Source organism: Dryobates pubescens, chromosome 1, assembly GCF_014839835.1.
Source record: "Dryobates pubescens isolate bDryPub1 chromosome 1, bDryPub1.pri, whole genome shotgun sequence".
Classification (NCBI taxonomy): Eukaryota; Metazoa; Chordata; class Aves; order Piciformes; family Picidae; genus Dryobates; species Dryobates pubescens.
In genome coordinates, this window is record NC_071612.1 from 283,488 (window position 1) to 299,074 (window position 15,587).

General features: G+C 50.0%; 1 protein-coding gene across 1 annotated transcript in view; it reads left to right on the top strand.

The window, feature by feature from the left end:
* Nucleotides 1-212: 212 nt before the first annotated feature.
* Nucleotides 213-15,587, top strand: part of TMCC1 (transmembrane and coiled-coil domain family 1) — a 62,706-nt gene continuing 47,331 nt past the window's right edge. Inside the window, exon 1 of the mRNA XM_009904050.2 lies at nt 213-1,152. Within this exon, the coding sequence (XP_009902352.1) occupies nt 607-1,152 (546 nt within the window). The 5' untranslated portion in view covers nt 213-606. The remainder of the gene's footprint in view (nt 1,153-15,587) is intronic.

Sequence of the window (15,587 nt, forward strand, 5' to 3'; positions counted from 1 at the left end):
GGTATCCTACAGGAAAATCAGGGAAGCAGAGCAGGCATTACATTTGAAGCACAAAATACCTGATATTTGTCAAGGAACAAAATCAGATCTGCCACAAGACTTAACATACTCTCCAGAAGTTTAACCTCGTGGTAGATACTACTGTGGGCTTGTTCTTAGTAAATAAACCCCCACTGGCTTCTCCTCGCTTCTCCTCCTTTTGAGCAGCTTTTTTTACCCTCCTTGCTGTCCTGTACCCTTTGTGCTGGGCTTCTCCCCCTAGGCCATGGATGACTTGTCCCATACAAGCTTTGGCTTCTGCATAGGGCCTAGATGCAACTAATCCCACTGGAGGGGTGCTTGGAGAAGCGTAGGGTTTGTGTTGGTAATGGCATGTTTTGTGCATTGGATTTTTAACCCTCTCCTGCCTGCATGGATGTGTAACACTGACTCTTTTGTTTAACATTAGATAAGCATGAGGTCACCGTGGCACAGCTGCATGTGTAGTCACTCTTGAAGCAGTTGCACACCTAGCTGGCTGACAATCTTGGCATTTGAAAGGCGAGCCTTCTAAAGACAGGGAGTGTTTCTGCATGAGCAGTCACACAGCCCTGCCGGGTGTCACCAATGGAGCCCTCTGGCACCGAACAGTTGTGTGATGACCCTGATCCTGGAGGCAGATCCCAAGATCAAGAGACCAAAAAGCAACACGAGTCTGAGCAAAAATTGTCCAAAATAACCCACAATGCTTTGGAGAACATTAATGTGATTGGCCAAGGCTTGAAGCACCTTTTCCAGCACCAGCGCCGGAGGTCGTCCGTCTCTCCGCACGATGTTCAGCAAGCGCAGGCTGAGCTGGAGCCCGAGGTGGAGCTGGAAAGCCAGGGCGTCTGTGCTGACATTGATGGTGTCTCCACCCACCCCACAGCTCTGAACCGGGTGCTGCAGCAGATCAGAGTGCCACCCAAAATGAAGAGGGGCACGAGCCTGCACAGCAGGCGGGGCAAGGCAGAGGCCCCGAAGGGCAGCCCGCAGATCAACAGGAGGTCCGCCCAGGAGATCCAGGTGGGGCGGCCCAGGTCCTCATCCACTACTGATGCTCCCACAAACCTGTCTGTGATGGAGATTGCTGCTTCTGTCTATGTAGGTGGAGAGGAGGCCACGGCAGCAGCAGTAAGTTACTCAAGTTTACCTTTGGTCTTTATCATCTCCTTATGTTTTCTTAAGATATTTGAATCTTGTTTTTAACCCCAAGTTTCTTTCAGCAAACACTAATGCTGCTGTGTTCAAAAACTTCTCCAGTGGTGAAGCAAAGAGCTCCAAAGATGAAAGCCTCAGTCATTTGCTTGTGTGGCAGGTGACTCATTTCATATGCATTTGATCAGTGAAACTAGAGCTGCTTCTGGACACATGAGGTTGGATTGGGGTCACACCACAGGCAAACAAGCACTGATGGGAGGAGCAGCACCCAGAGCAGTCCTCCTTAGCAGCTGCTGTCTGTCTCCAACAAGACCTTGTGCCTATGCAGATGCCTTTTTTTCCCCCCTCTTGTTTTGTTGTGTATTTCACAAGTGAGGAACTCCAGTTTGAGTAAATGGTGCTGTTGACGTAGGCTGATGTAGGTCAGCCTGGCTGCTGATACGGGGTCACTGCTGTCTCTTTTGGTTTGGGTAGCTTGTGGGGGTCAAACCCTTTGATAAAGTTAGGAAATGCTCAGGGTCTGACCACGACTCCTGGTCCAAGAGAGTCTTCCTAGTGTTTGGTGTTGTTGGAATAGCATGGTCCTGAAGCTTGTGGGAACTTTTCCTTATCAAATTTTTTCTCATATACTACAGTGTCTTTCATGTTGGCTAGATGATGGTTTGGGGCCAAATAAGATCTCCTTTGTCATCCAGAGGCTGCCTCACCTTGCCTCTGCAGCAGGATTGTTCCCTTGTTGTACATTGGTTTCCTTCCTGAAAGCCTGCTTTGAAATACTCCAAGTGAAAACCTTCTCAGAGTATTCAGCACTGTAACATGTGATGCATTTCCCTGGTAGTCATCTGGACATTAGCATATCTTGCATTTATAGATGTTAATTATGAAGTATTAGCATAAATTACAATATCATTCTGAGGCACTGAGTAAAGTTTCCTCTTGGGAGAAGCACTGGAGGAGTCTGCCTGGAGCTGTACTGAGGGGTTTGTTTCCTGCCACAGCTGAAACATTAGAAGTAGTGATACAGTAGTTAGGAAAAGCATTCCTGCTCCTGGGATGGGTTGGCTCTGCAGCTGAGCCAGGAGGAGACCCCTTAACAGCTTCAGACTTACTTGCCTGCTGGCTTTCTTTCACTGGAGTGAACTCCTGATCTTTGCTTCCGGAGAATTTTGGAGAAAGTTGGTAGTTTTCCAAGTTTGTACCCAAATCCAGCAGCTGCAGTTGGTGGAGCAAGATGTGGTTTCTTGGTTTGAAGTGATAGTTCCTTTACGTGGTGTCTGAGAGGGAGCCTTAGCAGGCCTGAGCCTGCTGGGTGAGCAGTGTGTAGGGACAGGGGCGAAGAACTGAAGCAGCCATTCAGCTGGGCTGATGCAGTGTTGCCACCTTCCCTGCAACCAGGGGTCTCCAGGGTGGGATGTGTGTTCCTTGGAACATGGGAAGAAAACACTTCTGTACCATCAAAAAGTAAAATAATGGTTTGAAACAACGTTGGGCTTGTCTTTCTTTCGCTCTGTAGTTGCTGTTTTTGCACGTGGTTTCTATTGCATCGGTTCAGCAGTACAGGATGTAGTGTATCAATAAAGGCTATGCTCAGAGCTGCTGCACTGGGCAAGTGCACAACCAGAGCTTGGAAACCACAGGCCTGAATGAGTTGGATCACTTGGGAGGAGTGACTGAACATGAGAGCTATTAATCTGATGGTAACTGCATTCTGCTCCAGCATCTGCTGGGTGTGAGACCAAGAGCAGGAGTCAGGGTTTAGTAGATAATGGTCTTGGGTTACTGAGGAGCAGCACCTGCAGCTGCCTGGAGAAGCAGTCCTATGAATGGTGTCTCTGCTGCTGCCAAAACAAGTGGTCATCTTGGAGGTGGATGGGGCAGTGGCTCCTACTGCTGAGTGCTATGTCCTCAGCTGCTGCATCCTGTGAAAACTTCAGAAGGGTCTCTTCAGTCTTTCCTCTCCACGTTTGAGAGAGAGGCAACTGGCATCTGAAAGGGGAAACCGAAATGCATGTGAGGAAAGGCCACCTTTGGGGGGCTACTCCATCCAGAGACCTCCATCAACAGATGACCCTCTGACTTAGTGAATCTTCAGCTGCTTTTTAATACCTGCATATTGCAGCTCATTTCTGGCAGACAGTGAAGTGTTTGCTACAGGTCTGACGTGGCAGAAGTGAGGAAATGCTGCCTGGCTGTCTTGTCACACTTTGGGAACATAATCTGGAGTATCTGATTTGGGCATTTCGGTCTGGTGGAGAAGTGTTGTGCAGCATTTATAGTGGGCCTGAGCTGCCCTCGGATTTGGGCTTTGCCAAAGAGCTGCTGTGGTGAGAAACTGAGGGATGTAGCAGGGAGAAAAGACCAAGGGTGAGCCTGTTGGACCAGTCACCTCTGGGTTGCATCTGGAGCATAGCCCCTGAGCTGTGCCTGCAATACAGACTTTTGGACGAGCAGGCTCAGGAGTGGGTAAGGTTCCCGATGTACGTAGGCACAAGTGAATCTTGGAAGTCTTTGGAAGGTGAGGGTGGCACATCTGATACACTGGGTGTGCTGAAATGTAGCCAGCTTGTAACACAGCGGCGGCAGCAGCCTCAGCTCTTCGGGAGCAGGAGGGCGGCAGGCAGCTGCCCTGGGGATGCTCACCTGGTCCTCCCCAGTGGTACTGGTTGGTGTCTGCTGCACATGTGCGGGTGGAAGCCCTTTGTGGTGGGGCTGAGGGGAGCTGTGGTGACGAACTCTCACACTTCGGCACCGGTCCCCTCTTGGGTGGCCCAGAGCAGGCTGCGGGAGTGATGCCTCACCCTCTGTAACCTGAGCCTTCCAGCTCCTCTGTCCTTACAGGGAATTGCTTCCTGGTGCCCATCTGAAAACTATGGCTGCTAGAATCCAGATCAACACTTGTTGATGGGGATCTCAGGTTTCTGTTATTTACTTTTCCATCCTTGTTCTGTGTATTTCTTAAAATCTCACTTAGCTCTCTTTTAGATCACCTTAAAAACAAGAGAAGAATCCGATGAAAAATAGCTGCACAGAAATGACCAAAGTCATAAAATCTTGCTTGATGGTTGCTTCTGTAAAGGTTTTTGTTCCTGTAATGCAAAGGTGGAAGACTTGTGTCCAGGTTTGGTCACAACCATAACAGCTTGTCAGGGCTTCACTGCAGTCCTGGCTGTGCCTCAGTTACCGTGTGTGTGCTTTCTTTACTCGTGAACCTGCGACCACTTGTAGCGTGGATGGTTCTCAAACAAGGCTTCCAGGCTAACAAGACCCTGCTGGGGCAGAGGGAAGAGCTGTTCAGCAGCAGGCATCAACTGATAAAGATACAGAATAAATAATGCATTTCTTTAATGAGAGCAGCAGTGCTGGGGAGAGATTTAAGCCTTGATATCCTCTCTTCAAGTAGAGAGAGGTACTGCTTTTAGCAGCAAGAAAGGTAGCTATGAGCTGGGATGGCACTTGAGAAGGCTCTTTGAGTTGCAAAACCAAAGAGTCAGCAGGATTGCAAATTGCTCAGAAAAAGGAATGTGTATTGCATATAAATTCAATGCTTTATTGCAAGTATTGTTATTTGAAACGGTTCCTGTTGCTGAAGAAGTCAGAGTACCATAGAACAAAGCAACTTCAGCTATCACTCCAAGCTCTCTGATACCAGTTTGCTTGCAAGGAACGTTTTTATTTCCTTGAAGTATTTTGAGGGTGTGTAAAGTTCATCCATTCTTGACTGTGCTTAGTTTCAGTCTCACTCTTGCATGTTTTTGTTGGTGAGCAAAAAACATCACAGGATCACAGAATCAACCAGGCTGGAAAAGACCTCGGAGATCATCAAGTCCAACCTAATACCTAACACCGCCTGACAACCAAACCATGGCTCCAAGTGCCACATCCAAGCCTTTTTTGAACACCTCCAGGGATGGGGACTCCACCACCTCCCTGGGCAGCACATTCCAATGTGCTTTTTCTGGGAAGAACTTTCTCCTCACCTACAGCCTGAACCTCCTCTGGCACAGCTTGAGACTGTGTCCTCCTGTTCTGGTGCTAGGTGCCTGGGAGAAGAGACCAACCTCTGCCTGGCTGCAACCTCCCTTCAGGGAGTTGGGGAGAGCAAGAAGGTCTCCCCTGAGCCGCCTCTTCTCCAGGCTGAACAACCCCAGCTCCCTCAGCCTCTCCTCATAGGCCTTGTGGAAGCACAGAACGTTGTCTGGTTGTTGTCCTGTTTTATTTCTTAACAGAACCAAGTCAAAGATGTAGCTGAAGCAGCTCTTGGGTTGGTCCTTGGCCAGGGTTTCTGACACGGTTTGTCTGTTGCTTTAGCACGGCTCTGTTCTGTGTGCTTCTGCTGTTGAATCCTTACAGCCCTGCCCAGAGATCTGACAAGCCAGGAACTTCCTTGATTGTGCGTTAAGTGGGCTCAGGACCCTTGGCTGCCTCAGACTCCTCAGCTAAAGGAAAGCCTCGAGCTGAGTATGCTGCAGCTTGCCCCAGAGCTTTACCGAGCCGGGGCTGGTGCGGAGGCGGCACTGAGCCTGCCCAGGCTGACAGCTGCGCCATCGGAAGGGAACCACGGCCTGTGGTTGCCCAGCACTCAGTTCCAGGGGCAGCTGGATGGCCTGTTGCTTGCCTCACCCTGCACTCTGTAGTTGCACTCTCATGTGCTGTCACTTTTGCTTTCTGTTATGAACAAGACTGTTGGATTAAGTCATCTCCAATGCAGTCCACCCCCTGCAGTCCATCTTCACATGAGATGAGTGCCTGTGTCAATTGTAAATGTATCTCTAATCAGCTTCAGCTGTGATCAAAGTTGTGGAGTGTCTAAAGAACATCTGGTTCCTGCTGAAGGATGGTGATGTGAGCAGGTGCTCTTAATAACCAGGAGGATAAGGGGAAACAGTGCTGGGGATTCCAAACAGTGACTTTCTCTGGGCATAAACCAACAAAACAAGCAAGAAAGGGAGAAAACTCCTTTGAGAGCTGCTTTTAAGCCAAGACTCTTGCTCTCACCTGATCTGAGCCCAGACCTGTGGACTGACATCCCAGGTAAACCTTGGACCTGCTTCAATGCTGTGGACCCCTGTGGTGATCCAGACACTTTGCCAGACCCAGTGGCCAGCCTGGGACCTGGTATACTCACCTTGCCCAGGCAGAGAGGGAGCCCACTTGCAGCAAGAACTGGAGAATACAGATGCTGGTGTTTTATTCTTTCCCTAAGAAGGACAGAAGGTTGCCAGTTCCACACCCTGTGACAGGCACTCCCTGTTGCTGTACTCGGATACCTTCCAGTCACTCCTGTCTGGGACGTGCTGGCGCAGCCATGGCTGTGCCAGAGGGATCAGCCTTGCTGTGTTGGTTCTGCTTGAAGGTACAAATCACTGGTAGGCAGCACACAGGTTAAATACAGATGAGGGCACAGCTTTAAAGCACGTGTGATGGCTTTTAATGACTTTATGAAGATAAGTGTGGTTAAAAATCAGCTACAGGTAGATTTGGAGTCACTGATTCCAGTCGTAGAATCAATAAGGTTGGAAAAGACCTCAAAGATCATCAAGTCCAACCTGTCACCCAACACCTCATGACCACTAAACCATGGCTTCATTCCTAGCAGAACTCTTGGTTTATGATTCAGTGGAATCAGTGAAGCACAATGCAGCCATTTGTTAAATCAGTTTCATTGTGGCTAAATCTTTTAATGAAGCTTAAGAAATAGAAGTAATTTATTTAAAGTATCTGGCAGGTAACATTCACTGATCAGAGCTGAGAGTCCTTTGGACCCCTGGGTTCTACCTGAGCCTGTACCTGTCATGTGTACAGCAAAACCTTCACTGTTTGTTTCATATTTGCTGTCTCAAGGTTTGCCTGGTTTGCTGCTTCAGCTCTTCATAATCTTGTTTTTGGTGCCATTTTTTAACTAAACCAGGACAGATTTCACTTCTTTGATCTTGGTGTTTGATGTTGGTGAAGATGTGCTGACTCACCTTGCCTCAGCAGGGAGCTTTTCCTTAGAAATGCTTTAAGGATTCCATAAATCCAACTGTAATTGGAAAAATGTCACTGAGCTGCAGCCTTGATCCCTCTGTGATGAGCACAGGGGCTCTGCAAGCCTCAAGGTGCAGACTGGAGCAGCTGTGATTTGGTGATGACAAACCCTGTGCAGCTGGAGTTGTGCTCAGGCAATACTCATTTTCTGATTGATGTCTTCTTGTCACTGGTAGCTCTGCCGTCGTGGTGCAGCCTGGTTTTGGCTGCAGTAGATGTTTGTCAGCTGTCATGGAGCTCTTCTGCCTCCGCCAGATGCCTGGTGGTGAACTGTGTGAGGCTGCTTTGAGTCCCCCAGCGGCCCTGGCATGCATCTCCGCCAGCATTACTGGGACTGCTCTTGTGGCAGAAGCTGCTCTCTGCTTTCCCTCCCCGTGTCCAGGTTCCTGCTGCTGAGCAGAAGTGGTGGATGTGTTGCCTTCCCAGGGCTCGCTGCTCTCTGGCAGGCTGGGAGCAGGGGCCATGTGTTGCATTGGTGACGGTGCCTCACCTGCAGGGTGCCTGTGGCTGCTCAGGCTGAGCTTTGGCTGTGCCTGCAGCAGGTGTGGCTGTGTGCAGAGGTGGGGAGTCAGCAGGCTGGGATTGCTGACTGACTGTCATTCACTGCTGCTTTCTTAGAGGCTTGTAAAAGCCTTTGGGGGCTGCTGTGCAAGTCTCACGGGCACATCAGGGACATCACCTGCTGCAAGGCTATTTGTGAAGCCTGGAGGAGCAGGAGCCCACACAACTCTCTGGAGTTTACTGCTGAAGCTTCAGACCTGTGGAGCACATCTAGACTCTTCCATACCTGCCTTTTTTTGTGGAGTCAAGCCCTGAGCCTCACCTTTCTGCATAAGGGAAAGCTGCAGACTGATTTCAGCTTCCTCTCCGCTCTGCCCATGTAAATACTGCTCTGAGCTTAATTAATGTTTGGGGCTGATCTGCATGCTCAGTTGGTCCTGCTGGAAGCTGTTATGCTTGCTTTGAACACTGGGTGCTGTATCTGAGAGACACTCTGGAAAAGGAGATGCCCTTTATCAGCCTTGGCCACATTGATAAGGTAAATGGCAGAAGTGAAAGAGAAATTCTGTAATTAATTTCCTGGTATGCTGACAAACTGGAGTACACCATCAGGGTGCAGCTGTGGAAGGCCAGGGCTCCTCAGAGCTGGAAAGACCCTAAGCAGATCTTGGGAGCTGTGTTCTCCAGCCTGCTCAGCAGGTTCCCCATGGGGAAGATACTCCTTGTTGCCTGACGTGCAGCAGTGCTTGGTGCCAGTTCTTACCAGCACGGGAGGCTAAATGGATATAGTACTGATACCTTCTGCTCTCACCTCTGTCCTCTCTTTGCCTTTATATTTCTGGAAGCCCTCCTCTACTACCATGTCCCTATTTGATCATCATTAGTCTTCCCTCTGTCTCCCCAGTGTCTTTGTTCTGACTGTATGAGCCAGACTGAGTCATCTTTCTCGTGTGCTGGGCACAGCTCTGTCATTCATGCTGTGTTTTTAAAAATACCAACAGGCAGTGTCTGTCTTCCACTCCTCATCCAGTTTCTGGCATGCCACAGATTCCTCATTAGGCTTCATTCTTCCTTTTTCAGACACTTCCTCTTTCTCCAGCCTGCTTATTTCACAGGACAGGGTCAGTGTTCAGCTGAGTCCTGATTAGATCCACCTACACTTTCCTTTTCATGCTTACAACCCTGTGACATGCCCCACGCTAAGCTTGCTGCCAGGAAGCTTAAGAGGTTAATCTCCTCAGAATATTGTTGTTAACCCAAGGGGGTGGGTTGGTTCCTTGGTGTGTCTTAGGGCTTGTTCCCTCCCCCATGTTTTATGTGTGGGTGCTGCAGAGTGTCTTTCTGGTGTGTTCTGCAAAGCCTCATGAACAGGGTTGGGACTCAGGCAGCAAGTTCCCTGGGTGAGCCATGAGACCCTGGAGCGCTTAGTGGCTCATCACTGCTGCCTTCAGAGGCACTGGAGCTCCCTGCTTCATGTGCTCACAGAATTTAATTGCAGAGAGATTCCTTCCTGTGCAGACAGCAGTGCAGCACCACCTCTCTGGTGTCCTTGCAGCACTGGCTCACGTGAAGGCCAGGGGAGAGTCTGGGGCAGCTGTCAAAGGGCTGTGATAGTCCCTTTCGGGTCCAGAGCTGTGGTGCTGTTTTTGCCTTGCTTGCGAACAGGTTGATGTTGTAAGCACAAACTCACCTTTGTATGGCGAGTACTGGATGAGCCTGGTTCTGTGTGGTGCTGAGATCCTCTGCTCCCAGTGGGAATTAAGGACATCAAGGACTTTGTGGCGTAAGGGAGAGCAAATTCTTGATAATCCCCTGCACACAAAATATTTTTAGTTCACATTATTGTTCCCTTCTCTGTTCTCTCAATGTGTTGTTGAAATAGAAGGGCAAAATGTTATCCCAGAACCACAGATTGGATTTGTTCTAACACCTCATTTGCATCCATTTGCATGTGTAATAATCCTCCTGCATGTTGTCAGGCTTTGTATAGAAACTGAGAAATGAGATTGTCATAGCATGGAGAATAATGTAATAATTAAAGTCTTACCAAGACACTTCACTTGCTCTTGTACTCGAAGCAGTCTACATTTAAATATTTTTGCATAAATGTTTTCCTGCAGAGACAGCCCACTGGGCTGGGAAATGGGAGCGCAGTGCTCCTCGGCAAGTGATGGAGCCTGCTCGCGTCTCTGCCTGCTTCACTCGGGGGAGTGTTTGGGGTGATGAGTTCCACGGGAAGCCCTGGACAAAGAGAGCGATTCTCTGGTTCCTCTGGACTTTGGTAGGGGTTTATGCACAAAATACAAGCACAGTGTCACCGAAGTAGAAGTCGTTGTACAAGTGCAGCGCCTTGGGGCGTTTACCACCGAGTTCTTTGTGTGACCTGCTGTCGGCTGGGGTTGCGCTCCCAGCACGGCAGTGGCGACACTTCATTCACTCAGAGCTTCTGTAGGGAATGCTTTGGAGCACTTGGGGGAAGCCCTCGGCTGACATCTTCTGGCTCTGCTCAGAAGGCAGAGGGACCAACCTGAATTAGTTTAGTATCAGATTGTTCGGGGAATTGGCAGATTTTTGCCTCTCTAGGCCCAAATGTTTGCAGGTTGCTGTTTGTTTGCCTTCTCGAGGGATTTGGTGTTCTGCAGCAAGATTGCTGTGGGGCAACAATCTCCTCACTTCGCTTCTGCTGTGTCCTGATGGGGTTGCCTGTGTCCTCATCCTCTCTTCAGTTTTGATGCTCAGCTTTCATAAATATGTCAAATACCTTTGGATTTTGGTTTACAGTTGAAATCTATCTTCCATTACTGCCACGTTTTGACAAATGACTATGCTTTTGGCATGAAAGTGTCTAGTCTGCAGACTCCTCAGTATTTCCCAGTGATGATGCTGACCCCGTGAGCATCAAAAAGCTACCACCAGTAAGCCTGCTTTGCCCAGCGCTGCCCAGACACAGCTGCCGGTGAGGTCCTTGGTGTCCCTGCAGGGTCCTGCCACCCAAGCCCCGCCTGTGTCAGCAGAGGGCGCTGTGACACTGAAAGGGACGGAGAGGTTCTCTCGATCCCTCCTGAGACCGAGCGGTGGCGCTGCCTCACTGGCCTGAGAGCGCTGCCCTGGCCCAGCCGCCGGGCGGCGGCATGCGGAGCGATCCGTCGCCGCGTTGGAGCGCAGAGAAAACAGAGGGCAGGTCCTGAGGCTGTGCGCTCCACGGGGAGTTTGTATCTCTCAGACTTTCTGCAGGAAGTTTCTCTACTCTTGATTATTCCAACAGGTCCTTCTCTCAGAGGTCGTCAGTAAGACACTTACTATTCAAGCACAGCTGTCAGGTACTGATTTGACCTCCAGACTGCTTTGCATAGAGCCTCATCAGAGCCCTCTGACAAGAGCCAAACATGCCTGCTCCATATGCAGAAGCAGCACCTGATCACTTGCCTCTGTCAGCATGGTCACTGGTGTGGCTTCTCAGTCTAACTGAAATCTTTGGTTTCATCTTTTTAAAACATCTCAAAAGCGGAGTGGCTGCTGCATGAGAAGGGCTTGGCTGCTCCTCCGCATTCAGAGTGGCATCCTCTGCCGACAGAAGCATCGTGCTGCTGACCTGGCCACCGTCCGGCTTGACGGTCTCCTCATTCCAGCTCCCCTTGTGGTGCTTCTGTCGCAAGAGGAGCTTTTGGCCTGGCTGTGGGGTCCTGCTGCACACAGATCAGCAGAGGCACTGCCTTTCAGTGTGTGGATCAGTTCCCATTAAAGCAGTGTCACTGGCAGTGTTAGCTGCTAGCAGCAGCTCCTGTAGCCCCATGTCTGTGGAATATGACAGTTCTCTGGGTGCCAGCCCAGCCTGCGTGGGGACAGGTCCCCAGGACTGCTGAGGTGCAGTGGGGTTATTTCAACCAAGTGGAGCCTCCCACTGAGTGAAGGGAGCCCTGCAGGGGGCCCTGCCCTTGCCTCTGCTGGGGCTGGTTGCACAGCAGCCCTGATGTTTGTGGTGCCCTTGGCTGGAGATGTTGGCACAGCTCCTCAGAAGGCCCTGGCGTCCACTGCCAGCGTTTGGGACTTGCGTAAGACGGGGGGCAGTGCACACCCTCTTGCACAAGCCTCGATTGCATCATCTTTGTGGAACAGAGAAGTGCTGCTGCTGAAAACTTCGTGTTTCAGCAGTAAAATAGGCAGATGATCTTTAACAAACCCCTTCAGCTTATTGAAAAAAACAAACCAAAAGGTCAGAGAGAACATTTCTGTTTCTTCAGGAGGTTCTTGATGTTTTAGACCCATAAAGACAGTTCTTTGGGTGGAAATAGATTAGAACTCTGGAATTACCAGGTGTGGACATTATGTGGATGAGTGACACTGGAGTGTTTGTATCAAGAGCATAAACATGCAACATTTCCTGACTATTTTCCTTCTCTTTCTTCCCTTCGGTTCACACAACAGAGTCTTTGCTGTTTGCAACCACATTTTATACTGGTTTGCACTGGAAGGTTTTGTGTTACCTCTGCTTTCCAGTGTTTGCTAAACCTTCAGATGTAATTGGCTGCTTTACACAATTCTGAATACAAAGTTCTGCATAATTCAGTGCCATTGCCCCGTGGCACTTCATGCAGTAGCTGGTCAGAATATTGCCTCACAGGTTTGAGATGTCCAGCTCCTTCACACTGGTCTCTGGCTTTCTAAGTCACATACATTATGGTCAGGTTTGGAAGTTAGAGCATCATGAGAGATGATTTTGAATGGTTAGTGTTTTACATTCCTGGGCAGAGATGGAATTCACAGCTGGTCTGGCACACCAGAGTGAGCTGCTGCAGGAGGGTGAGGCAAGGAAAGAGTGGTGGCAGCCCAGCGAAGGCAGAGTGAGGAGCAGAGGTGCCTCTGTGTCCCCTGAGGAGCAGAAGCTATTTGTTAGCTGTGCAGAGTGTGAACAGCAGTTTGGAAATGGTGAGCTTGAAGCCTGGGCTGCAGGGGCAGAGGAGAATGTTGCTCTCATGAGTTTTCCCAATCTACCCATTCCATCTCAGTTTGATGTGGATGAAACTCCAGCAAGCTGGCTCCATTCTCTTATCTGTGTCTGTCTCGCCCAGGCTCAGGGCTGTGATAGGGACAGGAGATCTGGGTGTCCATGAGCCAGTGAGGCACTGCATGTCCCAAGTGTTGGACAGAGTCCCTGGGGCTTTGGCACTGAGCCCTGAGGGTGGGAGGGCAGTCCCCCAGACCTGCCCTATCTGCTGTCAGACAGCTGGGAACAAGCAAGCTTGGATGCAACAGATAGTGACAGGCCAGAGCAGCCTTCCCTGGCTGCCCTTGTCCCAGCCTTTTGTCCTGACAGGGTGATGGAGGGAGTTTGTCTCCCATGCTGCCTTACTGTTTGACAGCTTTCCCTTCCAAACACATAGAGAACCCCAGGAGACAAGGGGGAGAGAGTTCTTTGGAGAAGCTATTTTGAACCCCAGGAAGATGCTGTCACAGGAATGCTGATGGGCCTGGTGGTCTCTCAGCAGTGAGTGGCAGCTTTCTGGGCATGGAGACAGCTCAGGATGGTATAGATTTCCTGCAGAGGGTTTGAGTGATGTGCACAGGGCTGCTGAATATAGTCACTCTGCAGAACAAGAAGTACTGACCCAGTTCAGAGCAGAATGATGCAGCTGCTGGGTGCAGAGTCCCCTGAGCATCTGGTGTGTGCTTCACTGGCACCTGAAGGCTCCTCTAGTGCTTCAGTCCCATCAACCTCCTTTGCTGTTGGCTCTACATGGTCCTTGCAAAGCTGAGGCCTGGTGAGTGGGCAGCGCACCCTGTATTTGCAAGACAAGGAGCATGTTGGAGAGCAGTGCAGGTTCTGGCAGGGAACACTTCCCTGTGCAGGACACCTTTCTGGTTTTGAAACCTCGGAGTTACCACTGACCGCTGCTGTGCCACAGCTGGGGGTTTCAGGGCTGAAGTGTGCATCCACAGATGATACTTTCGGCTGCCATCTCTGCTCAGGCTTTCTGTACCTTTCCCACCAAGAGCTACTTGAAGAACAGCACTGACCCTTCTCATAACCCTTCATCTCCCAACTGCAGAAGTCTCCTCTGTCTTTAGCCTCCAAGTCATTTGCTAACGTTCAAAATTGGCTAAAAATACTTTTTCATAACAAGGCAAATATTCTGGCCCAAGTCACCTTCATTTTTCTGCAAGACTAAGCAACCATGACTGGCAGTGAAGTAGCCTCTGCCAGCACAGTGCTGCAGGGGCTCGTTTTGTGTGGCGTTGGCGCACACCGCAGCATGCCGTAGGATCCAGACCCTTGGGTTGTGGTAGCTGCAGTGTGCCAAGGGATCCTTTTGTCCATGATGCCAAAAGGAGCCCTCCCTTCTGCATTCATGTTGCAATTCAGTGTGTGTGAGTTGTACTGTAAAAGTTGTACATGGTGTGAGTGCTGAGGGGACAGACAAACGTTATTTGAGTATGTGGGCCCTGAGCTGGGTCATAGTGCTTGGGTAATTTATGGGTAAATTAGCAAAAGGAAACAGAATTGTGTGGCTTTGGAGGTGTTCAGCATGAACCCAGGGATTTCCTGACTTCAGCAGCTGTTCTGAAGTAGCTGGAACCTGCTTTGCACTGTAGGGTACATTTTCAGACTTGAATTGGATGTGTGGTTAAGTTCACACCTTGCCTGTTTGCCATCTCCATCAGCCCAGACATCTACTGGGAGTGAAGTGTCTGTGTCTCTGCTCAGGGTGTTGCGCTCTGCCTCCGCTCCGATGAGCTTGTGGTGGGCACACAGGTCAGGTCACTTGGCTACAGGTAGTCATCCAGCACCTTTCTGGACCTTTCCACCCTGTGCTCAGAAGACTTGCAGAGCTTTCCTGGGAAGGAGGTTGGTGGGTCTGCTGACTGCAGTGTGCAGTGCTGAGACAGGTGCCCGCAGGTCCCGGCTGCATGCAGCACGTGTGGCACCTCATGGGATGTGTGCCTCGTGGGCAGCTGGGCTCTGCTTAGACTGGGTCTGTGTCATGTGGACTGAGCCTGCAGCGGTCCTGCAGTTGCCTTTTTTTTTTTCTCCTTGCAATATCAAATCCTTTTAAATTTGCTCCTGTTGTAAGGTTTTGGGGTGTGCCCAGCATGAAAAGAAACACAGAAAATTGCTGCCTGGTGCATTGATTTGTTTGCCTTCTCAAGGCTAAAGATGCCACACTCTTAACATAGCTTTCTTATGGCTGGGCATGAAAACATCGCTGTGTGCACTTCTCTGCAGAGCAGGACTTGGAGGTGTCGTCAGGACAGCAGCACTGCAGCTCGGGGTGATCCTGGTGCTCGGAGCGTGCCGGTGGTGGTTCTGGCGGTGCTGCAGCGCGCTCTTGGTGGGTTAAGCAGTAGCCAGCTGCCAGAACTTCTGCCATCCCGAGCAGACTCTTGGATCTGATTCCCCGTGCTCCCTGAGCCGCACAGTGCCAGCCTCTTGGAGGTTTGAGATTCATCAGGAAATTAGGCTGTGTAGCTGGCCCAGAATAGCTGCTGCTGCTATAGATGATTGGAGCAAACAAGCTGGATGCTGTTTGAACAGTCATCTTTTGTTTAATTAGACCTGGAATACGAAATCTTTCATGGATGGTTAGCTTAATCTCTGCCATCCGCCAGCGTCATCCATCCTGCTGACATCTCTTCTTTGGCTGCTCAAAGTCAGCATTTATGGGGGTTGGGGGAGTAATTCATGGGGGTTTAAAACTGGCACAGGAAGAAATGCAAAAGCAAGCAAGTAGAGGAAAAGTGTCAATGTTCTTATGAACGAATTCCTGTATTTTCTGTAGTGAAAAATGTTTGTCCTGGGTAAAGCATGCCTGTAGCTTTGTCTCCGACATCAAAGGAAGTTCTGAACAGCATTTCAACTTCAGAGATGTGGTTTCTTTTCATTT